This window comes from Nicotiana sylvestris, chromosome 12 (assembly GCF_000393655.2).
Source record: "Nicotiana sylvestris chromosome 12, ASM39365v2, whole genome shotgun sequence".
Classification (NCBI taxonomy): domain Eukaryota; kingdom Viridiplantae; phylum Streptophyta; class Magnoliopsida; order Solanales; family Solanaceae; genus Nicotiana; species Nicotiana sylvestris.
In genome coordinates, this window is record NC_091068.1 from 17,011,830 (window position 1) to 17,037,980 (window position 26,151).

A 26,151-nucleotide genomic window follows, 5' to 3' on the forward strand; every position below is an offset into this window, starting at 1 on the left:
AGGTGACGAGAATATGTATGTCCTCGGGATTAAACCCATCAAAACAAGGGAGCTGATGATTTCCATATGAATAAAAAACTCTATACAGCCTGAATGAACCCAGAGGAGTCTAAGACTAGGTGCATTTAGAAGAGATGGAATGTTGCCCTGGCGGTAGAATAAGGGTGTAATTGTGATAGATAAGAGGATGATTCTTAGGCCTTTGATTGAGTAATGATTTAACGAGAAAGGGATTTCATTAATTGCACGGGATTAGAATACCCCCATAAGATGAATCGCGTTGGGATGCAATGAAATACGGTTATTGAAGTATAGTATTATCCCTAGGTGGATCAGGAAAATCACTTCATATGTTCCCCGATAAGATGTGAGCCCTAGTAACAGTGTATTACGTAAGAAGTTGCAAGTTATCAATGATAGATTATAGATCAACATTAAGGTGAATAAACAATAGATGGGTACAAGTTCCAAAGTACGAGATGAGATTTGTTTGTTATTCTTAGATGAATAATAACGAGGAAGCACTAAAGGACTTAGATTTATACATATAGGATAAGCAGCGAGAGAGTAACCTGGAGTTAGGTAGCAAACCTCAGTAATAATAAACCGAAGTAAGTTTTATGGTATAGTATAACCTACCTAGATGTAGTAAATCCATAAGGATAGATATACAAGGCTATGAAACAAGAGATAGAAATAGTCTTAATTTCGTTAAAGTACCAAGCGAAAGACATCAGTACACCTATAGATGCCTAGAGGGAAAGCTTGTCATAATTCTGTATATGTTCATAAAGTGAGGCTTAGAGATTGGCTAAAAGATGGAGGAAAAAGAGAAGACGAGTCGCTAGGCACTCATACAAGGACACAATCGTACATACTGAATGACATGAGGTATCAAATGTTACGATGTTGGAAGAATTCCAACCACATGTCATGGTGTGACAAAGAGGTCTAAAAGGGGGGAATGCCCAAGCGTTTGGATTTATTCACAAAACAGCTGCTTATATGGAAAGATGAGCATTAAAGTATTCGTAATAGCCATAATTTATGAAACTGATAAGCGCATCAGTCAACATTCGAGGACGAATGTTCCAAAGGGGGGAATGATGTTACACCCCAAGTTTTCATACGTGAGAGTACGTCGTAAGTCATTGATGTAAGCTCGGAAATGAGATTCTATTTGGAAGCAAATAAAGTAAGTTAATCATGTTACCTTGGAGGTTACAAATATTTAAGATCATGAATAACGAGTACCAAGAGGGTTGGAAATCTTAGAAGCTAAACCAATTGAAGAAAATAAGTTTCGTCGAAAGTCGACAAGTTTCGAATGTTATAACATGTACTTTGGGGTGAGACTAGGGTTATTAACATGATAAGGAGGTTATTCTATGAGTTATTTTAGTCGTATGATATTCATTTTCTACATTTTGAAGGCAAGCAAGTTGTGGAACAAGAGTTGGCAAAGGTCATCACAAGTTACATTCATAAATTTGCTGAAATTTAGGTCAAATGTATCTGAGAATTTCTCCAAATATACTTGGAATAATGGGGTGTTCTACCTACCAAATTGAAGGTCTACGAGTCTAGTTTCTAACGCATTAAACCGTTCGTCAATACGACATCGGAGTAGAGAGATATTCGCATTTTCGCGAGACCGCGCAAGCAGCTCCCAATGGGACCCACTTAGGCGGTGGTTGACCTACTTCAATTTATAAACGATTTGGACGCCTATTTTTGCTCATTTTTCAACTAAAATTCGTCTCCAAACTTCTCCTAACCCTCCTAAACATATACCACAAGGGTTTGAAGTGATTCCAAAGTGATTACACCATATTTCAACATCAAAACTTAGTTCTAGTGAAGAACAACACCTCTTTGAGGTTGTGTTGTCATTGAGGATTGTTGTGGGCTGTATTTGGATGAAATTCCAAGTTGTTGCTGCTGTCTAAGGTGAGTATAACAACCTACTAATTGTGCTTAAGCTTGCTTGTATGTTGGTTAAGTTGTTAGGATGATAAACTACAAGATAATACTTGGATTAGCTTAAGTCACTTCTATGGTGTTGTATTGCTATTAAGGGTTGTTGTAAAATGAATATAACTTGGATTTTGACTTGAAGTTACTGTAGGAGGTATGTATATTGTGTTCTTGCTTGTGCCTAAGGTTATCTTGATATTGATTAAGTTAAATGGATGGGCTAGACATGAACTAGTGAATAAAGTTGCTAGTTGGGGATAGTTGAAGTTGTGGATTATTTTCGTTGTTATAAATATATGGTATAAGGCTGGAATCATTGATTAATGACTTCATTATCAAGTTAATGATACTTTTATGTTGAAGTAAGAAGTCTATAAGGATTGATAAGGGGTATACGGATTCCAATCGGAGCTTGCCGCTCGTCGTAATGTAGTTGTGACTTGTTGTTGTTATATGGTGTCTTGATATTGATAATTATGTATTGATGGATTGCTCTGGTCATTGTTGTTTGTATATGGTATTGGAGGAGGCCCTTGTTACAAGGGAGATGCTGCCAAAATTTACGTAAACGAGCTACTAGCTTAAGTTATAGACTCAGCCTTTGCTCAGCACTGATTTTGAATCTCCTTATACTATGATAGATTGAGTTGACTTGTTTGAAGAGTTGCTTGGAAGTGCTTAAGGACTCAACGGGTTTAAGGTATGTTAAGGCACTTTCTTCTTTCTTTTGGCATGATCTAAAATGAAATAAACATAAACGATACACTATTTCATAATGACTCTACTCCTAACTAAGGTTGTCGATGTTGTTCTTTCCTTATAAAATTATTCTAAACAAGTGTGTATGATCCTTAAATCCTACTAAGGTTCATATTGATGGTAGGGATGTCCCTAATGTTCTTAAGTCACTCCAAAAGGTTTAGAATGTGATTCCATTAGTCGAGCATGCATTATGTATATGTATCTATTTTACTCTACCGAGCCGCGCTATAGTCGGCCGGGTATGACACCTATTGTGCAACCACTGATCAGTTGGGTTTACCGGGCTCCACGTGGCCGGGTACGATTCTACCGAACCTTATGATGGTCGGGTACGCTTTTACCGAGTCTTCTTTGAGGCCAGGTACGATATGATGATGATGCCCACAGAGGCGAATGTTTTAAAAAGTTTATGTATATATATGTATTATGCATTTCATATCAATAACCCCCAGAGGCACTCAGATGTTACATGTTGTATCTCCTCTATCTCTCTCTTTACATTACTATTCTTGTTTAAGCTTTCCTACCTAACATACTCGGTACTTTATTCGTACTGACGTCCCTTTTGCCTGGGGAAGCTGTGTTTCATGCCCGCAGGTCCCGATTGATAGCTTGACAGTCCTCCTAGTAGGCTATCATCTCAGCGAAGGTGTTGGTGCACTCCACTTGCTCCGGAGTTTCCTATTTGGTCAGTATGCTTTGGATATATATTGATTGGTATGACGGGGCCTTGTCTCGACCTTTATGATTTTATGTACTCTTAGAGGCTTGTAGACAAATATCAGGTGTATGAATACTTGTATGGCCTTGTCGGTCTATGTTTCGAGTTTACTAATGGTCATGTCGGCTTTATAGGCCCGTATGTCACATATATAAGTTTTTATATCATGTTGGGTCTTCATATGCTGAGTATTCCCTTATGTTTTATTCTTGTTATCTCATGACGGATTTTCTGGCTCATTTACTCATGATAATATGATAAGAAAGATATGTTGCGTTGGTACTCGGTTGAGTAAGGCACCGGGTACCTGTCGCGGCCCTTCGGTTTGGGTCGTGACATCAAGTATATTATGTTTGAACTTTCTGTGTGTTGAAGTTCTAGCATAATATGCTGGAAGTTCATACACAAGTGGACCAATCTCCAGTATATAGAGTTGCAGCAAAATAGTGGCTATTTTTTAATGACTTTGTAAATGCTAATTATTTTTCAATTACCAATCCAAAAACTAGCTAGCACGTGCTATTTTCACATAAATTAGTAAAAATAGCATGGGCTAGCCAGTTTTCGGACTGGTCATTCAAAAATAGTCAGCGTTTGCAAAATCAATGAAAAATAACCATTATTTTGCTGCAACAGGGACCGATCCAGCATAATATACTGGAGATCGATGCACCTGTGTATGAATTTCTAGCATATTATACTGGAACTCCAACACGCGGAAAGTTCCAGCATAATATACTGGAGATTGGAGCACCTGTGTATGAACTTCCAGCATATTATACTGGACCGATATATTATACTGGAACTCCAGTATATTATGCTGCAGTGTTTTTCGGAGTTTGAGCAGTATTTTTGTTCAGATTTATCTTTACATCAAAAGTGGCAAAATTTTGATAACTTTAAAATTGTAGCTATTTTTAAATGACCACTTGTAAATCTGGCTATTTTTGAATTTCTCCTCATAAATTACTGGGTGGACTTATAATATGAACCTACTCCGGTAAGCTTTTTGTACATACCGTGTCATCTTGCATTTTGATTTGTATACAGTACATTCTACCATTTTTTCGAAAAGTGCGAAGATTTCATTCTGTCTATTCATAAATGAGCTCAACTTTGAATAACGTTATGAGAAAATGTTCTTTATTTATTCATCTAACATTCTTTCGATATAATCAAAGTTTTAAACTTTCTTGCTTTATACTTGAAAGCACTCCGAAGGAGGTTTTTTTAGCCACAAATGTGCAACACTTGTTTTAGACCATACAACAATAACATATTTGGTGTAATCCATATAATGCGAATTGAGGAGAGAGTATATACGCAAATCTTATTCCTACATTGTGAAAATAGAGACGCTGTTTCTATAATTCCTCGGCTCTAGAAAATATAAGCACAACATTAATAAAAAGAAACACGGTAAGAAACAATGGTAAGAAGCCATAGAAAGAAGCGTTAATAACGAGATAATAGGATGATCTAAATAAAAGAAATAACGTAAAATCAAATACCAATAAAATACTAGAGTACACACTAATACTACTGATATGAATAAAGAGAACACTAGGCTACTTAACCTTCTATCCTAATTTTCGACATTCGCACCTTTCTATTAAAATTTAAAAATCTTTCATTTATTTTTTAAATTTCATTGCAAATCAAATAATGCCACATAAATTAGGACAAAGGAGTACTAAACTTGCGATACTTGAGGCAAAATTGTAAATGATCTTTATCTTTACTGTGAGAATACTGAGAATAGCACATCAACTTAATACTAATGTTTTAGTTCATAGTACTTGTTTACAGAGTCCCCTAACATGAAAAGACCCCTGTACAACTCTATTGTTTCTGCTAAATTCTTTCTTTTTGCATGTAATGGAAAACAAATAGAGCACTTTTTCTCTACATTTCCTTGGCAGCCATGAAAATCTCTCCAAAGAAACCTCACTTTTTCAAACCAATTATGCCATATTTCAAGAATGGCCTTGTAAGTACTACTAATACTTTTCAACTTTTCATCTTTATTTTGTCTGCATGTGTGAGATAGAGGTAGAAAGAAGCTGAAGATCAAAACCATAATCTAAAATGAATCTTCTTTTATTGATTATTTGGGTAGATAATATTATTGTCACAGTAGAAGGTACCAAAGTTTAAACTTGACGAGATCAACCTTTAAGGTTCTTAGTACTGAGCTCATACCCATTCATTTCAATTTACTGTATGTGATAGTACTTTAATTGAGCATGCAGTTTAAGAAAATATGACAAACTTTTGAAATTTATGGTCTAAATCGAACTATAAATGTTTGTGTGGCTTGAAATGGAATAGACTAAAAAGAAATGTGGATCATATAAATTGAGACAGATGGAGTATTTGTTAGATATTTTAGTAAATTTTCACATGTATATATACTTTGTGTCAAAAATGTTAGGTTTGGTTGAACCCAATCAAATGCATACCTTAGCGCCATTGCACTTTTGAAACTATGAGTCTAGAATTATAATATTTATTGTAATATTTTAGTAAATTTTCACATGTATATTTGGATGTTCTGTAAAAAAAAATGATGGGTTCAGTTGAACCGTCAAATCCGCCTCTTGATTGCACCTCTTAAATGAGGATGTCAGTCATTCCGGGACAAGGCTGTTCTAATTTTACATATTTGTTATATTGCAGAAAATTCCTTTAGGTTTCTTGAAGTATCTGAAGGATCACGACCATATTGAACATGCAATACTGAGAATGGGTAGTAAGAAGTGGCTGGTGAAGGTGAACGGCCGACGACTAGAAGAAGGTTGGGAAAACTTTGCAGAGGAGCATGATTTGCAATTGGGAGATATGTTGGTGTTCGGACATGAAGGAGATATGGAGTTTGAAGTTTCCATATTTCATTCAAATCAATGTGAGAGGGAATATGAAGAAGAACAAAAAGTCCATAATGTTGAAGAGACTTCCAAGAAGTTTGAATTCAAAGGTGAACTTCTTTAATGGGATCTTTACACATAGTTGGCCTGTTTCAATCTTTACTTTTCCTTGCCGATATACATAGATTATTCACTGATTTGACATGGTTATATTAAATATTCATCGGCTATTTTTAGTTTAAGCAATTGAATGAGAAAATTTGGTATCATGTTCAGTTTCAGTTCTGATACTGTTGTTTCATTTAAAAACTAGATTTGAGGGGAAATGCATCTCTTCGGCCGGAAGGAAATAAGACTAATTTGGATGCTGAAAGAGTTTCCACTCAAGGTCTGAATTTCAAGAGCAAATCTTGTTTCTGTATCTTTGTCTTTCCTAATTATTCATTCTTTTTTGAATAACAGGTCATAAAATTAAGACCTTAATAGTTAAACCTTAACATATCCTAATGCTAACCCTCCTATCTTTTCTACTATAGTTAACCTTATTCCATCAGTAGCCCTGTTTTGGTAAGTAGTCTGAATTAATTTTAGGTAAGACCTAACCAGATAGTACAAGAGAATTTGAAATTAGTAGATTAATCAAATTTGTAGACTTAAATGGAAGTTGTACTGTACAAAAAATGTACATTTAGTAGGAAAGTTAGCTGTTGAGACAGGTTCTATTAGGTTGAACTATTGATATGTTCTTTTGTTCGTGATGTACTTTTTTCAAATCTTTGACATGACATTTTTTGTAACTAACAAATGCTACAGAAAAACTAAATTCCAACATCACGTCATCACACGAGGTTTTCCCGGATGTAGAAGCAACTAAGGACATGCCTCTGGGTCGCCCTCATTTAATTACTACTGTCAAACCCCATTGGATTTCAAAGCATTTGATGGTAAGTGCAAATCTATATTCTACTTCAATTGTAACACTTGAAAAAAGGAAAAAAAGATGAACTCATTTTGTTATGAACTACTCATTTCCCATATGAACTACTCCTATGTACGTGCAACTGGTTATAAACTGTTTCAGCATGTTCCGAAACTGTTTGCATGCGAAAACGGCCTCAGCAACAGGAAATGTACAATAGCGATAAGAGATGAGCAAAGGTCATGGGAATTTAGGCTGTATTCCTGTGGAGGCAGCACTTTCATTGGAGGTGAATGGCATAAATTTTGCGCAGCTAATTTCTTAAAGGAAGGAGATCAGATAATGTTTGAGATATTTTCCAAGGGAGAGAAACCTATATTGAAATTTTGCGGTAAGTTTCACATCCTAGCCCTTTTCTTATATTTCATCCGCTTTTCCACTATTTATCTGCTTCTTATAAATCAAGATTACAATGAAATGACATTCTGTTTATTTATAAGGATCCTGTCTAGTTATTAAAGCTTCTGTCTGTAACTGTTGCTATGCCATAGTTTCTTTGTAACTGATTTATAAGTTGTATGCTATAGTAGATGGACACCTGTTCCATCATAAATATCTGAATTTGATACTGTTTTATGTGAACTGGATGGATTATCAAGCCATCAATAATAATCTAATACCGTAAAACTAGACTGGATTGGACGCTGGCCATCCTCAGTCACCTGATATTGCTTTCATGCTATCGCAAATGTGTGCGAACTCTACATAGTACTGGTATCTATGCATCTCCATACGGTCTTAGGCATCCTTAACTCATGAGTTAACTTTTGAAATTGAGTTAAGCTCGATGACCATTTCTTATCATGGTATCACTGCCATGCCCATCCCTATTCTTGTTTAATCTGATGTTGGGCCCTCATATTATGTTGTTCATGCTCTAGTACACTATGGTTGGCAGGCATGGGCATACGGGAGTGTTATTAGTCCCACATCATTTGTGGGATAAGCATTGAGACTCTTTATATGATCTTGGGCAATTCTCACCCCATGAGCTAGAGTTAGGCTTAAAGTCCATTTCTTATCGATATATATCATGCACAATCAATTGAACTGTAATATATATCACCACATTCATAGAGTATATGATACATATATCTGAAACTAAAAACTAGTACTCATATACTCTCCATGTATACACTCATCTCCTAATTTATATTTCACGCAAAATTTAATCATACATATATAGCTTCTAGCTATCTGGTATGCTTATCTTTAGGGAAACCTCTTTTTGAGATCTGCAATTACCTTGCATCCAGCTAAGTGTACAGCTTCTCAACTATTTTCGTCTCCAATCTTAATTGAACACCTCCAATCTTGGTAGAAAATAATAGCTTCTCTACTATTTTCTTCTTTACTGGTTTCAAAATACTAGCTAGACATGAGTTTTGTTAGTGAAAAACAATGTCTTCCTTAAACAGACCACACCATGTTTGTCCATTTGTTAGTAGTGTATCTTTTATGTTTTCTCAAGTTTTTATGAAGTCCTTCAAATGCCCAATTCCATCAACTGACATTAACATGTCGAGCTCGTCTTTGGTAGGTTTTTATTTAAAAGTGTCTTGAATCTAGTAATTTTTTAAGCATCTTTGAAAGTAAAGCTTTTCCCATTTCTTGAGAGTAACAATCACTGTGAAATCCTCTTGAGTTCGTCGAAGGCCTTTTCGAGCTACTTATAGTAGCTCTTCAAAAAGTTGTTTCTCCAGTTTTTTATTTCGCTTATTCAAGCACTTTACTGAGTAGTATACCGTGAGATATGTCATCCTCCTAAAAAAAGAGCTATATATATGTTTCTGAGAGTTGAATTAGCTGTTCCGAGATACTAATCTCTCCTTTTCCCCTCAATTTATTTTCTTTCTGTATTGTGACAATACCAGTTCTTTTCTACTTTATTGGTTTTCGATTCATCTTCTCTTTCGATTTAACATTGTTGATTATTTCTGTCGATTTAAAAACTAGATTTGAGAGGAGAAGTGTCACTCCAGCCCGAAGGAAAGAAGACTAATTTGGATACTGAAAGAGTTTCCACTCAAGGTCTGGACTTCAAGAAATCCTTGTTGTATCTAACACATTTTTTTCCTTTTCATTTCTAATGCCAAGACTAAATGTCTAATGGTAAATAGAAAACTTCTGTTGGATGTGTGATAGTAGAGCAGAGCTAATAAGGACATGTTTGAGGTTTCCCAAAGATCCGATGCTCTACTGGTATTACATGATGAAAATATTGTGCTAAGGAATGTTGTACGCAGACCTTACCCCTACCCTGGGAGGTAGAGATGCTGTTTTCGAAAGACCCTCGGCTCGAGAGGAAGAGATATATACAAATAGTACTTGTACAAAAAGTTGTTGCCATGTGACCAAGAGGTCACGAGTTCGAGCCGTGGAAACAACCTCTTGCAGAAATACAGAGTAAGGCTGCGTACGATAGGCCCTTGTGGTCCGGCCCTTTCCCGGACTCCGCGCATAGCGGGAGCTTAGTGCACCGGACTACCCTTTTAGTACTTGTACAAAAAAGAACTTCGGGAAAAGATATCTCGATGCAACAATATGGAATCGAGGCTTGCAATATAGTTGATTAACCAAATTGAGGAATATATGACTTTTTCCGCATATAATAATCATTTGCAATTTAGCAAAACCAGTATCACATAATGCAAAGAACCTGCAAATAGATGATTAATCAACGTAATGGCTCGAAAAGTAGCTTTAATATGCAAAAGATCTGCATATAGTAGGAAAGATAGAAAGCTCCCGAGATAATGTTATTGTGGTTTTAAATCATCTTCATCTTCTGTTCTGATACTGTTGTTTCTTTTCAAAACTAGATTTGAGGGGAAATGCATCTCTCCAGCCGGAAGGAAAAAAGGCTAATTTGCACGCTAAAAGAGTTTCCTCTGAAGGTCTGAATTTCAAGAGCATATCCTTAGCTTGTTGCTGTATCTTTGTCTTTTTCTGTTCATTTCTCTGATTCTAATGCTAACTCTCATATTCAACTTCTATTCCTTTTTCTGAAGTGTAATTTGTCATATTAACTTCATGAAGAACAAAGGTGGGTTGGATGTGTAATTTGTCAAACAACTACGGATCGATTCCTAGTAAATGGGGACCGACTATATGACTTTTCACTGTCTATGCCACATAGTTTAAATCATTCAAGAAACTTAATGTATTCATGATGTAACAGAAAAGCCGAGCCCCAGCATCAAGTCGCCAAACAAGGCTTCTGCCGATGCAAAAGCTGCTGCTCACGAGCCTTTTGGCCATTCTAAATTTGTATGCACTATTAGACCATATTGCCTTACATATGGTTTCTTGGTAAGTCTCAAACCTCATTAATTTCACCCTAACTTTTCAAGAATCATCAGTCCAAAGGAAGCATGTGCCCCATTGTTCTTACTTTTATCTTAGTTAACTGAAAATATGAAGAATACTAACTGTGTGTGTAAATGATTATACCGCATGTCAGAACGTTCCTAAACATTTCGCATGTGCAAATGGTCTCAAGCCCAACAAGAAGTGCATTCTCATCATAAGAGATGAAAGGCAAAGATCGTGGACTTTAAGGCTAAGTGTTTGCAAAACTCAAGTCTATATTGGAGATGGATTACGTAAATTCATTGCTGATAATTGCTTAAAGGAGGGAGATCGTATTATGTTTGAGGTTGTTACTAATGGAGAGACACCAATATGGAAATTTCAGGTTGTTACTAGTGGGAAAGACTCTGATGAGGAAGAATCAAGGCAAGTTTTCTCATCTAGTATGAAAATCGTTTTTCTTTTTAAGTGAGTTCTCTGAGAAATACTAAACTAGCATAAACGCCCAATGCTAGGATGTTTCATGCATTATTTCATTAAAAAGATTGTAATGGTCAATTGAAATAGTGCACTGACAGTGTTAAACTTCAGAAACATATATAGAACGAAAAGTGTGTCAAGTGTTCTTTCTGCACTCACTTTTCATGTGAATATATATCGCCGTGTTTCTTTCACATTCCAAAAATAGTAATCCCTGCAGCAGAAAAACCTAGTGTTTTAATATCAACTAGGAGATACTTATAAGTTTGAACTTGTCAACAACGGCAAAATACCTATAGCCTATGTCCATTATGAGTATTTCTTCATGACCATCCTATGTTAGTATATGTTGTTTTTCTTCTTTTGTCTATGAGAATACTGGAGATGTTTTGGAACCAAGAATTTTTTCACTGAGAATTTTGAAAATGTATGAGCTACACAAAATCTTGTTGTTGGTTAATTATCTTTTGACTTGATCAAAATTTACTTATCCGTGTTAGCTGACATTGACTGGTGAGAGAGTAATTAATCGAAGGGAGTTCAGGATGTAATTTTATGTAACTCGCCTATATCTGATATGAAAGTTCATTCAACTTTGAGTGAAAAAAGATAGAAGGAATTCCAGATAAATTTTATGTTCCCTTTGTTTCATGACCATCCTGTGTTAGTATATGTTGTTTTTCTTCTTTATCTATTAGAATATTGTAGAGGTTTTTGAACCAAGAATCTTCACTGAGAATTTTGAAAATGTATGTAACTTCCCTTGTAGTCTGGCCCAATAGACCCTTGTGGTCCGTCCTCTTCCCCAGACTCCGCGCATAGCGAGAGCTTATTAGTGCAACCGGCTGCCCTTTTTGTATGTAACTTTATAAGCTACACGAAATCTTGTTGTTGGTTAATTTTTGACTTGATCAAAATTTACTTGTCCATGTTAGCTGACACTGAAGGGAGTTTGGGATGTAATTTTATGTTAACTTCTATATCTGATATGAAAGTTCATTGAACTTTGACTGAAAAAAGATAAAAGAAACTCACAAATTCTCTCCACCTCTCCTAATTTCTGTTCCCTACATGTTAAAAACTTTTGTTGATATCTGAGTATTTAGATTGTGAAAGGACTAGATTTATTTTCCCATGAAACATTGTGGGACTTGCAGTCATTTTCTTATTTATCTCTGGCTATAGGGACCCGAAAAGAAAAAAAAAGCTCGGTGCACAAGGCATCCCGTGTTCATGGAGGGTCCTGGGAAGGCCGTAACCCAAAGGGTGTAATGTAGACCGTCTAACCTTATGCACGCATTAGTGGTTGCTTCCACAGTTTGAACTCGTGATCTATAGGTCATACGGAGGCAACATTTACCGTGCTAAAAAGACACAAAAAATCTGTTTAATTTTGTGTCCATAACGTTTTGGTATTTATAAATTATGTGTCAAATTTCCTAACAATTGATTTATTTTTGAAACTTCCCATATAAAAGATCTACCAGCTTAGACTTCTATTATTTTATAATGGTTATTTTATACAATTAAGTCCCGAAATTTCGATTAATAATTGAGGGTATGTTTGTTTTGGAAATAAAATGTAGGTAAATATTGTGGAAAGGGCGCCAAGAATCACAGAAGCCATTGACAATAATGAAGACGGACAAAATGTAATGTTTTTGCATATAGTACATGTTGCTAAATCTAAGAAACCCTACTTTTTGTATGATCTGTTCTCTATGTTTTGAAAATATCCTTTCGTGTATGATTAGCAATTAGATTAAGCTAGCCTTTTGGGTTCTTGCCTATTGTAATTATAGACCCTTGAAATTACTATAAATAGTTTTGATCATCGGCCTGACTTTTAAGTTTCTTTCCCTCAGCAACGTGCTTTCTACTGTGATCAATAATTTTAACACTGAGCATAAATTTATTTGAGTGATTAGTACTCCCTTCGTCCCATTTTAATTATTTCCTAGCTCAAGTAAATTGTCCCAAAATATTGAATTCTAAACGAAGAATTTCAACGAATACAATAGATATAATGGTAAAATTTTAAAGGTTGGACCTCTCATCCATCCAATCAAAATTATGTATCCGCCTCAAATTAAACACCCCAATGTATCCGATCAAAATTTTAATATATGACAAAAAATATCTTGCAAAGTTGCAATAGAAGTGTACAATACTGATTTCTAGACGCACTAATATTCCATTCTATAAATATTTTCTCCTAGTAGTATATTTGAGTAATTAAGATGACTATTTATTTTTATGGCTAATATGATTGAGTTGCACTGTCAATGCTTTATTTTATGGCTCTTAAATGCTTTGAGAGGTTAAATATAGGCTCACAAAAAGGGTTAAGAGGTAAAAATTGCACCAGGCGCCTTATTTGTTCGTCCTCATTTAACCTATACCCATTTTTTTAAAAACTTGTAACTTGTACCCACTTTTTAAACAACTTCGGCTCCCTTTCTCCTCCCCCTTCTCCTCCTTCATTTTCTTTTTTCTTCTTCTACAATGATGATGTTACACCTTGTGTATTCGGCGTTATCATGCTGTAAATGGGATAATTCAATAGGAATATAATTTCTATGAATTATTTAAATGATGCGATAGTTATACGTTAATATTGGAAGTCATTTGAGTTGTGATTAAAAATTCGACAAATAACGCGCGCAAGTTACGGGTTTAAATTTCAGTGGAATTTGGATAAAATGTTGATGATCTTTTCTCTCAATATACTGGGAGTTATGGTGTGTTCTACCTACCGAATCGAAGGTCTATGAGTCTAGTTTCCAACGCAATAAACCGTTCGCTAATACGACTTCGGAGTAGAGAGATATTAATATTTTCGTACAGGGGTGCACACTGTTACGGGAACAGTGTGCCTAGTCGGGTTTAGTCAAACTTTCTTTATTTAAGTCAATATTTAAAACAGAACCCCTGCATTTTATCCTCTCCAAAACAAAACCAAAAACCTAGGGATTTCCTCTCAAACTTCTCCCATCCATCTAGCCAAGCATAACAACAATTTAGTCATCCTCAAGATGGAGAACACCATGGTAGCTTCGGAATCGTGAATTCTTCGATGTTTCACTTTTCATAGCAAGACTCCGCCTTGAAGTAATTTCTATTTTTGAGTAATTCTGGTCACATAAGGTATGATTTAACTTCCTCTTTGATCTTTGTAAACTTCTACCATAAGAACAAAGTTTCTTGCAACATGGGACCTAATCTGCGTCAGATTATCAACTGAATCCATCCGTTTTCTAGTCCCAATAATAGGATTAGTCTTATTACAACTCATCCTTTGAAGACATGATACGTTCTTTAACTATGTTTGTTTACTTGTGCAGATTAATAAATTAGTAAACCACATGTTTCTTTTTGCTCATAAAATTATAAAACTTTCCCCATCTAAGAACTACTTATTAAAATGTTCATACTTGGAATGTACTACTTACTACTGTTTTGTTGGGGCTGTTCTATATGGATTTATTGTGTTGTTTGGATATGTGAAGACATGTATGGAATCATGTCAATGAGGAGATGTAGTAAAGTAAAATTTGGTGGTGTGTTGGGGGAAAATTAATCTACAAAAGAGTCTACAAATTCATGGCCACAAGTTGTTCGCGTAAATGTCTAAATGAAGAATTATTTAAGCTATGAGCTTGAATTTGATTTTGAATGGTTTGTATTATGTAGGAAATCATTCCTAAGGCTTTTGAGGTCTTGGAAACAATATATAACTCCATCGACAAGGTATGTAGGGCTTTCGCTATACTTTTCGGCATGACTAGAATTCAAATAAACGTTTATCGAATTGTCTCGTCGGATTCGAGTTATTTCACCTTCAACTTATAAAGATGCTTAGACCTGATCTTTTCTCATAGATTGCTTACTCTAGAGGATATCTATGAATTCTCGGATTTCCTTGTTCCTTGCTTAAAAAGAACTAGAGCCTTTTTACTCGTTCTCCTTTCGACGTTCATATAAATCATGAATAAGTAACATTTACTTCAAAGGTACTCATAATACACAACTCTCATGTTCTTAGTACTTGTTGGCTCGTAGTTGAAAATTAAATATTTTTAGCCACAACCATGATAGTCGGGGAATAATGATGATAGGCCACTTCGACTCTTCTTAGAATACGTCTTTTAAGGTTGGTTTCGCATTGCACCTATATAATTTATGATTTAGTATATGTATGTATTTACTTTCATTACCGAGCCGCATTATAGATGGCCGGGTATGACACATATTGTGTAACCACTGATCAGTTGGGATTACCGAGCTTCACGTGGCCGGGTACGATTCTACCGAGCCTTTATTATGGCCGGGTATGTTATGGATATTATAGCCCCACAGAGGGATTTATTATTATATAATGTGATATATTATAAGTAGCGATAGTGAACGACGGTGTCACGAGCATACATTTATATCCATGTTGAATTTTAGTTTCCTACCGAGGCTAGTTTCAGAATTCAAATTATCTCTATGTCTCTTCTCTTGTTAATTACATTTTTCATGTTACACTTGTCGCCCTACATATTCAGTACATATTTCGTACTGACGCATTTTTATGCGCTGTGTTCATGCCCACAGGTTCGAATAGACAGAGTGGCGTGCCTCCTCAGTAGGACCCCCAGGATCAGCATTGGGTTTTGCACTCCACTTCTTCGGAGTTGCTGACTTTGAGTCCATAGGTACTATTACAGATGTATATGTGTGGTTTTGGGCATGTCGGGGGCTTTGTCCCGCCGTGTTGAGATTGTCTTACACTCTTAGAGGCTTGCAGACTAGTGGTCATTGTATATATATATATTTTTCGTATCGCCCTATCGGCTTTCTGGATAGCTGTTATACTGTTGTTACAGCCTTGTTGGCCTAGTTTATATATATATATATATATATATATATATATATATATATATATATATATATATATATATATATATATATATATATATATATATATCGTGTTGGGCTCTTCTGCCTGCAGGTTATTATATTTCGGATCATATCTCATGGTTGGTTCGCTCGGGCCTTCGGGCATCGGGTGCCAGCCACACCTCCCAAGGTTGGGGTGTGACAAACTTGGTATCAGAGCAGGTCAGTCCTAGGGAGTCTACAAGTCTTGTCTAGTAGAGTTTTGTTTATGGTGTGTTGTGCACCACACTTATAAACATGAGGCTATTGGGCATTTAGGATTATTACTTTCTTCTTGATCTAGATCGTGCAATAGAGCCTAATCATAAGTGTTCATTCCTAATTCTCTTTTTGTTTACCTTCTCAGTGATGCCTAACACTAGGAGACGACAAGTGGCTATGAAATTTATTCAGAGGTTGGATGAGGAGGCGGGAGAGGGCACAAGTCAGGTGCCACCTGCTAATGTAGATCAACATAAGCCACAGAATGAGGCTGATTCTCAGGCTTCCGGGGCAGTACCCTCACCACCCCCGGAAGGGCGTAGAGGAGCTAACATACCTCCAGTCCCTCTCCCAGTTGTTCCTGATCAGGACCTAGACATGCAAAGTGCTGTACAATTGCTGCTCGAATAGTGGCCTCCCAGGCCCAACACCAGACCTTCGGTATTGCTGATAGGTTTGTGAGTGTAAGAGTTCGAGACTTTATCAACTTGGATCCTCCAGTATTTACAGGGGTTGATCCTAATGCTGACCCACATGATTTTCTGGATCTTATGCAACGGACCTTACAAATTATACATGCCACGAATGTTGAGTCAGTGGAGTTTACTTCTTATAGACTACGTGATGTTGTTGTGACATGGTATGAGACTTGGAAGCAAACTCGGGGGCCTAATGTGCCACCAGTGACATGGAAGGAGTTCTCTGAGGCATTTTTACAGCAATATTTGCCAATCGAGCTTCGAAGAGCCCGACGAGATAGGTTCTTACACTTAGAACAGGGTAATATGAGCGTTCGGGAATATAGCATGCAGTTCAACTCTTTGGCTAGGTATGCTCCTACGATTGTTGCTGATATGAGTGATCGGGTACACCAGTTTGTTAGTGGTTTGGGGGCACACTTGATAAATGAGTGCACTACAGCTTCTCTAAACCAAGGAATGGATATTGCCCGTATTCAAGCATATGCACAGGGTCTAGAAGATCGCAAGAGGAAACAACGAGCCAATCGAGAGCATGATAGAGGGCAGCAGAAGAGGGCGCGGTTCGCAGGTAACATAGGAGAGTTTTGAGGTGGATTTAGGCCATAGTTTCCCCGGCGTCAGTCTTATCCGGCAGCCAGTGCACTGCCACAGTTTCAGGGACAGTGCCAGGATCGGACCACTTATTCTGGTCCAGGTCAGAGTTCACGGACCCCATATCCACAGTTTAGAGGCGAGTTCAGTCAGATGAGGCCTCAGTTTCCTAGATGTGATCGATGTGGCTGAAATCATTTTGGACCATGTCGCCAGGGTTCTGATGCATGTTATACATGTGGACAGCCAGGTCATATTATGAGACATTGTCCGATGACAGGTGGAGGGGGTATGGCCCAGCCGATGGCATCTGCAGAGGCTTCTTCTTCTTCGATACGTCCTCCTAGATAGAGTATGCAGACATCAGCTGGCAGGGGTAGGGGAAGATTTGGAGCTTCTGGTTCAGGAGGTCAGCAGAATCGCATATATGCTTTATCGAGTCGTCAGGATTTAGAGTCATCTCCGGACGTGGTTACAGGTATACTATCCGTCTTTTCTATCGATATGTATGCCTTGATAGATCGTGGTTCTACATTGTCGTATATCTCCCCCTTCGTTGCTAGTAAATGGGACAGAGAGCCTGAATTGTTGCAAAAGTCCTTTGAGGTATCTACGCCAATGGGTGAGTCTGTTGTAGTTAGACGGGTATATCGAAGTTGTGACGTGAAGATTCATGACCGCCATACGTTAGCTGATTTGCATGAGCTAGAAATGGTTGATTTTGATATCATTATGGGTATGGATTGGTTGGCTTCTTGTTATGCCAATGTAGATTGCTGGACAAAGATTGTTCGTTTTAATTTTCCAAGTGAGCCTATTATTGAATGGAAAGGTGATGCTGCAGCGCCTAAGGGAAAGTTTATTTCTTACCTTAAAGCTCGAAGGATGATTTTGAAAGGGTACATCTATCATTTGGTACGAGTGCATGATATGGAGGTGAAATCTCCAACCCTTCAATCGGTTCCCGTCGTGAATGAATTTCCTGATGAACTTCCTGGTCTTCCTCCAGAAAAAGAAATCGACTTTGCTATTGATATGCTTCCAGATACTCAACCAATATCTATTCCTCCATACAGAATGGCTCCTGCCGAGTTAAAAGAATTGAAAGCCCAGTTGAAGGATCTTTTGAATAAGGGCTTTATCAGGCCCAACACATCTCCCTGGGGTGCACCAGTGTTGTTTGTTTGTAAGAAGGATGGTTCGTTAAGAATGTGTATTGAATATCGCCAGCTCAACAAAGTGACTATCAAGAACAAGTACCCTTTACCCAGAATTGATGATTTGTTTGATCAGTTGCAAGGTGCCAAATATTTCTCAAAGATTGACCTTTGATCCGGCTATCACCAATTGCGAGTTAAGGAGAGAGATATTCCGAAAATGGCTTTCCGGACTAGATATGGCCATTATGAATTTCTTGTGATGTCTTTCTGTCTTACTAATGCGCCAACAACTTTTATGGATTTAATGAATCGGGTTTTCAAGCCATTTCTAAATATATTTGTAATTGTTTTCATTGATGATATTCTGGTATATTCTCAATCAGAAGCAGAACATGAGGATCATTTGCTTGTGGTGTTACAGACTTTGAAAAATCAGAAATTATATGCTAAATTCTCCAAATGTGAATTTTGGTTGAATTCAGTGGATTTCCTTGGGCATATCGTTTCCGATAAAGGTATTAAGGTAGATGGTCAGAAAATTGAAGCAGTACAAAACTGGCCTAGACCTACAACTCCTACGGAAGTTCGTAGTTTCTTGGGCTTAGCTGGTTATTATCGGAGATTTGTTGAGAACGTCTCTTCTATTGCTGCTCACATGACAAAATTGACACACAAAGCCGTTAAGTTCCAATGGTCTGATGCATGTGAAAGGAGCTTTCATGAGTTGAAGAAACGCTTAACATCAACACCTGTTCTAGCACTTCCGGAAGGATCTGAAGGTTTTGTGGTATATTGTGATGCATCCAGGGTTGGATTGGGATGTGTTCTAATGCAGCATGGAAAAGTTATTGCATATGCTTCGAGGCAGTTGCGGAAGCACGAATACAATTATCCGACTCACGATATTGAGTTAGCAGCCGTTATATTTGCCTTGAAAATATGGCGTCATTATCTTTATGGTGTTCATGTGGATATCTATACAGATCACAAAAGTTTACAATATATATTTAAGCAGAAAGACTTGAACTTGAGACAAAGAAGATGGCTTGAATTGCTGAAGGACTATGATGTGGATATTTTGTACCATCCGGGCAAAGCGAATGTGGTAGCTGATGCATTGAGTCGCAAATCCATGGGCAACTTGAAGCATGTAGAAGCTGGGAAATTAGAAATGAATAAAGATATATATCAATTGGCTAACGTGAGTGTACGACTGCATGATATAGGTGACCAGGGTGTAGTAGTCCAAAATATTGCGGGGTCATCACTGGTAGCTGAGGTAGAAATGCGTCAATTTGAGGATCCGGAGTTAGTCAAAATTAAAGAGAGTATCCCTTTTCAGAAGAAGCAGTTGTTCGAGCAATCTGATGATGGAATTCTAAAATATAAAGGCCGATGGTGTGTACCTAATGTTGGGGAGCTTCGTAAGCAAATTATGACAGAGATGCACCAGTCTCGGTACTCAGTTCATCCTGGTTCAACCAAAATGTATCATGATCTTCGTCAGCTATACTGGTGGAACGACATGAAGAAAGATATAGCCACATTTGTGGCTCAGTGTCCCAACTGCCAGCAGGTTAAAGCTGAACACCAGAAACCTGGAGGGCTACTTCAAAATATTGAGATTCCAGCTTGGAAATGGGAATCGATTAATATGGATTTCATTACAGGATTGCCCAATTCTCGCCGTAAGTTCAATTCTATTTGGGTCATTGTGGATAGGCTGACGAAATCAGCTCACTTTCTCCCAGTTAGGACCACCTATTCAGCTGAAGACTATGCGAGCCTATATATCCAGGAAATAGTTCGGCTACATGGAGTTCCGTTTTCTATTATATCTGACAGAGGTGCCCAATTTACAACTAATTTTTGGAGGTCTTTTCAAGAAGGTTTGGGTACTCTTGTTAACCTTCGTACAACATTTCGTCCGCAGACCGATGGACAAGCCGAACACACTATTCAGACACTCGAAGATATGTTGCGAGCTTGTGTCTTAGACTTCAAGGGAAGTTGGGAAGATCATTTACCGCTTATTGAGTTTGCCTACAATAACAGTTATCACGCCGGTATTCAGATGGCACCTTATGAGGCACTATATGGGAGGAAATGCAGATCTCCTATTGGCTGGTTCGATGTTGGCGAGACAAAGTTGCTAGGACCTAAATTGGTACATCAAGCTGTAGAAAAGGTAAAGTTGATCCAGGAAAGGTTGCGTACAGCTCAAAGTCGACAGAAATCATATTCAGATAACCGACGTCGAGACTTGGAATTTGCTGTAAGAGACTGGGTATTCTTGAAAGTGTCTCCTATGAAGGGTGTAATGAGATTTGGTAAGAAAGGAAAACTCAGCCCTAGATATGTTGGGCCATATCAGATTGTTCAGAGAATTGGGCGAGTAGCCTACAAACTTGACCTGCCACCAGAATTAGAAGCAATCCATCCGGTATTTCACATTTCCATGCTTCGGAAATTCTTAGGTGATCCTTCTTGCATCAGCCCTATCGAGGATATTGAAGTTTCCGAGAACTTGTCATATGAAGAAATACCTATTGCCATTCTTGACCGTCAAATCCGTAAGCTACGGACTAAAGAGGTAGCCTCAGTAAAAGTACTTTGGAGGAGCAATAATGTAGAGGAAATGACATGGGAGGCCGAGGAGGACATGAAGTCCAGATACCCTCATTTATTTGAGTCTTCAGGTGATATGCCTGAGACAAACATGGCAGGTGTTGCACATATATCAACCAGTGACAGTTAAGGTAATTAAGTTATGGCTAACCTTCTTATTATCATTATTGTATAAGTAAATGGTCGGGTGAGGCCAAGTTGATGTTATTATTATGATGTGTAGCCCTGTGTGGCCTTAGATATGTATGTTTGGGCTGATGACAGGTTTTGGATATTCATATTTATAGGGGAAACTCTGGCAAATTTTTTTTTTTAAAAAAAAATTCAGAAGTTAGGTTAACCGTTAACATTCGAGGACGAATGTTCTTAAGGAGGGGAGAATGTTACACCTTGTGTATTCGGCGTTATCATGCTGTAAATGAGATAATTCAATAGGAAGATAATTTCTATGAGATATTTAAATGATGCGATAGTTATACGTTAAGATTGGAAGTCATTTGATTTGTGAATAAAAATTCGAAAAATATCGCGCGCAAGTTACGGGTTTAAATTTCAGTGGAATTTGGATAAAATGTTGATGACCTTTTCTCTCAATATACTAGGAGTTATGGTGTGTTATACCTACAAAATCGAAGGTCTATGAGTCTAGTTTCCAACACAATAAACCGTTCGCTAATACGACTTTGGAGTAGAGAGATATTAATATTTTCGTACAGGGGTGCACACTATTACGGGAACAGTGTGCCTAGTCGGGTTTAGTCAAAATTTCTTTATTTAAGTCAATTTTTAAAACAGAACCCCTACATTTTATCCTCTCCAAAACAGAACCAAAAACCTAGGGATTTCCTCTCAAACTTCTCCCATCCATCTAGCCAAGCATAACAACTATTTAGTCATCCTCAAGATGGAGAACACCATGGTAGCTTCGGAATCGTGAATTCTTCGGTGTTTCACTTTTCATAGCAAGACTCCGCCTTGAAGTAATTTCGAATTTTGAGTAATTCTGGTCACATAAGGTATGATTTAACTTCCTCTTTGATCTTTGTAAACTTCTACCATAAGAACAAAGTTTCTTGCAACATGGGACCTAATCTGCGTCAGATTATCAACTGAATCTATCCGTTTTCTAGTCCCAATAATAGGATTAGTCTTATTACAACTCATCCTTTGAAGACATGAAACGTTCATTAACTATGTTTGTTTACTTGTGCAGATTAATAAATTAGTAAACCACATGTTTCTTTTTGCTCATAAAATTATAAAACTTTCCCCATCTAAGAACTACTTATTAAAATGTTCATACTTGGAATGTACTACTTACTACTGTTTTGTTGGGGCTGTTCTATATGGATTTATTGTGTTGTTTGGATATGTGAAGACATGTATGGAATCATGTCAATGAGGAGATGTAGTAAAGTAAAATTTGGTGGTGTGTTGGGGGAAAATTAATCTACAAAAGAGTCTACAAATTCATGGCCACAAGTTGTTCGCGTAAATGTCTAAATGAAGAATTATTTAAGCTATGAGCTTGAATTTGATTTTGAATGGTTTGTATTATGTAGGAAATCATTCCTAAGGCTTTTGAGGTCTTGGAAACAGTATATAACTCCATCGACAAGGTATGTAGGGCTTTCGCTATACTTTTCGGCATGACTAGAATTCGAATAAACGTTTATCGAATTGTCTCGTCGGATTCGAGTTATTTCACCTTCAACTTATAAAGATGCTTAGACCTGATCTTTTCTCATAGATTGCTTACTCTAGAGGATATCTATGAATTCTCGGATTTCCTTGTTCCTTGCTTAAAAAGAACTAGAGCCTTTTTACTCGTTCTCCTTTCGACGTTCATATAAATCATGAATAAGTAACATTTACTTCAAAGGTACTCATAATACACAACTCTCATGTTCTTAGTACTTGTTGGCTCGTAGTTGAAAATTAAATATTTTTAGCCACAACCATGATAGTCGGGGAATAATGATGATAGGCCACTTCGACTCTTCTTAGAATACGTCTTTTAAGGTTGGTTTCGCATTGCACCTATATAATTTATGATTTAGTATATGTATGTATTTACTTTCATTACTGAGCCGCATTATAGACGGCCGGGTATGACACATATTGTGTAACCACTGATCAGTTGGGATTACCGAGCTTCACGTGGCCGGGTACGATTCTACCGAGCCTTTATTATGGCCGGGTATGTTATGGATATTATAGCCCCACAGAGGGATTTATTATTATATAATGTGATATATTATAAGTAGCGATAGTGAACGACGGTGTCACGAGCATACATTTATATCCATGTTGAATTTTAGTTTCCTACCGAGGCTAGTTTCAGAATTCAAATTATCTCTATGTCTCTTCTCTTGTTAATTACATTTTTCATGTTACACTTGTCGCCCTACATATTCAGTACATATTTCGTACTGACGCATTTTTATGCGTTGTGTTCATGCCCACAGGTTCGAATAGACAGAGTGGCGTGCCTCCTCAGTAGGACCCCCAGGATCAGCGTTGGGTTTCGCACTCCACTTCTTCGGAGTTGCTGACTTTGAGTCCATAGGTACTATTACAGATGTATATGTGTGGTTTTGGGCATGTCGGGGGCTTTGTCCCGCCCTGTTGAGATTGTCTTACACTCTTAGAGGCTTGCAGACTAGCGGTAATTGTATATATATATTTTTCGTATCGGCCTATCGGCCTTCTGGATAGCTGTTATACTGTTGTTACAGCCTTGTTGGCCTAGTTTATATATATATATATATATATGTCGTGTTGGGCTCTTCTGCCTGCTGGTTATTATATTTCGGATCATATCTCATGGTTGGTTCGCTCGGGCCTTCGGGCATCGGGTGCCAGCCACACCTCCCAAGGTTGGGGTGTGATAGATGACTTCAACATTGCTCTCTTTGATTAATGAAGCTAAAGCAAATATATTGAGGCCTTCCATTTGGATTATATATATATATATATATATATATATATATATATATATATATATATTAAAGTAAGAAAGTTACCATATATAATTGACATTATGGTTAAGCCAAGTGGCAAGCTAATAAATATCAATATATATGGTAACTTTATTCTATATTTGACTATTTCAGTTAAATACAAATATAATATAATATATATATATATATATATATATATATATATATACGGAATTTAAATTAAAAGATAATTTTGAATTTATAGATAAAGGTCTAAAATTCGAATTTAAATTAATAATAAAATTTATCTTTTTTTATCATGTTATCATATTTAATTCGGTTAATGATCATATGCAATCATGTCAGGAACTTTTGTTATTTTTTATAATTATTTAAATACTACTTTGCCTATAGCAAAACAAAAAAATTACTCCTTATAGCTATAAAACTCTTTCACATTTAAAATCCTATAAGTATAGTTCTTTGAAACACTGTAGCTAGATTTGAATAAAATAAAATTCTTTTAAAATAAATATAATATATATGGTACACGTCTATGTTTATTTAAATAACAAAAAAGAGATTACAAAACCAAATAAAAGTTTACTTACATATATAATAAAGTAAACATACATGCTGGAGAAAGAAACAACACAAAATCAGTCAATATTAAAAAAAAAAAGTTGTTTCTTTTTTCTTCTTGAAGAATATTTGTTTGAAGAGTCAATTTGCATAAATGGACGTCAAACAAATAACAAAACTTTGGTTATACAATTGATATCATTAATTTTAATTTAGCACATTCAATGAATTGAAGGGTATAAGCTGAAACCCCTTCATTTAGTTGTAGTCAAGTCAATATTGCAAGGGTATAATCTTTTTTTTGTTGTTGAAGAATATTAGTTTTGAATCATTAGATTATGTGAAAGGTTTTTTTGTACAAACTCAACAAGAGATAAATTGATTTCTAATTGATAGTTGTATAACGACTTTTAAATGTAACAAAGAGTATATATAAAGATAAATTAGTATGACGTGAAACATATATATATATTAAAGCAAGAAAGTTACCATATATAATTGACATTATGATTAAGCCAAGTGGCAAGCTAATAAATATCAATAATATATGGTAACTTTATTCTATATTTGACTTTAGTTAAATACAAATATAATATACATATATATTTGACTATTTTAGTTAAATATAATATAATATAAATATATACGAAATTTGAATTAAAAGATAATTTTGAATTTATAAATAAAGTTCTAAAATTCGAATTTAAATTAATAATAAAATTTATCTTTTTTTATCATGTTATCATATTTAATTCGGTTAATGATCATATGCAATCATGTCAGGAACTTTTGTTATTTTTTATAATTATTTAAATACTACTTTGCCTCTAGCAAAAAAAAAAAAACTACACCTTATAACTATAAAACTCTTTCACATTTAAAATCCTATAAGTATAGTTCTTTGAAACACTGTAGCTAGATTTGAATAAAATGAAATTCTTTTAAAATAAATATAATATATAGGGTACACGTCTATGTTTATCTAAATAACAAAAAAGAGTTTAAAAAACCAAATAAAAGTTTACTTACATATATAATAAAGTAAACATACATGCTGGAGGAAGAAACAACACAAAATCAATCAATATTAAAAAAAAAATTGTTTCTTTTTTCTTCTTGAAGAATATTTTTTTGAAGAGTCAATTTGCATAAATGAACATCAAACAAATAACAAAACTTTGGCTATACAATTGCTATCATTAATTTCAATTTAGCATATTCAAGGAATTGAACGGTATAAGCTGAAACCCCTTCATTTAGCTGTAGTCAAGCCAATATTGCAAGGGTATAATATTTTTTTCGTTGAAGAGTATTAGTTTTGAATCATTAGATTATGTGAAAGTTTTTTTTTGTTCAAACTCAACAAGAGATAAATTGATTTCTAATTGATAGTTTTATAGCGACTTTTAAGTGTAACAAAGAGTATATATAAAGAAAAAAATAGTATGACGTGAAATATTTTTTTTTAAATGTAAACAAATTATTTCAAAAAATCTCATTACTTTTTTTAATTCAAAGATAAT

At 36.0% G+C, this 26,151-nt stretch overlaps 2 protein-coding genes and 1 long non-coding RNA gene across 3 annotated transcripts; all 3 read left to right on the forward strand.

Moving 5' to 3' along the window:
• The first annotated feature begins 1,841 nt into the window (after positions 1–1,841).
• Positions 1,842–3,485, forward strand: LOC138884240 (uncharacterized). Its single transcript, XR_011404419.1, has 3 exons — positions 1,842–1,950; positions 2,619–2,677; positions 3,318–3,485. It is a non-coding gene; the product is annotated as an uncharacterized lncRNA (long non-coding RNA).
• A 2,616-nt stretch (positions 3,486–6,101) lies between these two features.
• On the forward strand, positions 6,102–17,667 carry LOC104222215 (B3 domain-containing protein REM6-like). The gene is made up of 11 exons (XM_070163349.1): positions 6,102–6,437; positions 6,641–6,715; positions 7,141–7,271; positions 7,409–7,637; positions 9,263–9,337; positions 10,129–10,203; positions 10,488–10,618; positions 10,770–11,061; positions 16,389–16,628; positions 16,745–17,293; positions 17,597–17,667. The coding sequence occupies exons 1-11, from the start codon at positions 6,206–6,208 to the stop codon at positions 17,665–17,667; spliced, it is 2,100 nt and encodes a 699-aa protein (XP_070019450.1). The 5' UTR covers positions 6,102–6,205.
• A 3-nt stretch (positions 17,668–17,670) lies between these two features.
• Positions 17,671–18,648, forward strand: LOC138882727 (uncharacterized). Its single transcript, XM_070163350.1, has one exon. It carries the CDS (start codon positions 17,671–17,673, stop codon positions 18,646–18,648), a length of 978 nt encoding a protein of 325 aa, XP_070019451.1.
• The last annotated feature ends 7,503 nt before the right edge of the window (positions 18,649–26,151 follow it).

What these genes read in the sequence shown, in the direction of transcription:
- LOC104222215 (XM_070163349.1), top strand. Translation starts at nt 6,206, where the DNA reads ATGGGTAGTAAGAAGTGGCTGGTGAAGGTGAACGGCCGACGACTAGAA. An exon ending in GGATTTCAAAGCATTTGATG is followed by an intron (nt 7,272 to 7,408) that starts GTAAGTGCAAAT and finishes AAACTGTTTCAG; the next exon opens with CATGTTCCGAAACTGTTTGC. An exon ending in GAAGAGGGCGCGGTTCGCAG is followed by an intron (nt 17,294 to 17,596) that starts GTAACATAGGAG and finishes GTCCGATGACAG; the next exon opens with GTGGAGGGGGTATGGCCCAG.
- LOC138882727 (XM_070163350.1), top strand. Translation starts at nt 17,671, where the DNA reads ATGCAGACATCAGCTGGCAGGGGTAGGGGAAGATTTGGAGCTTCTGGT.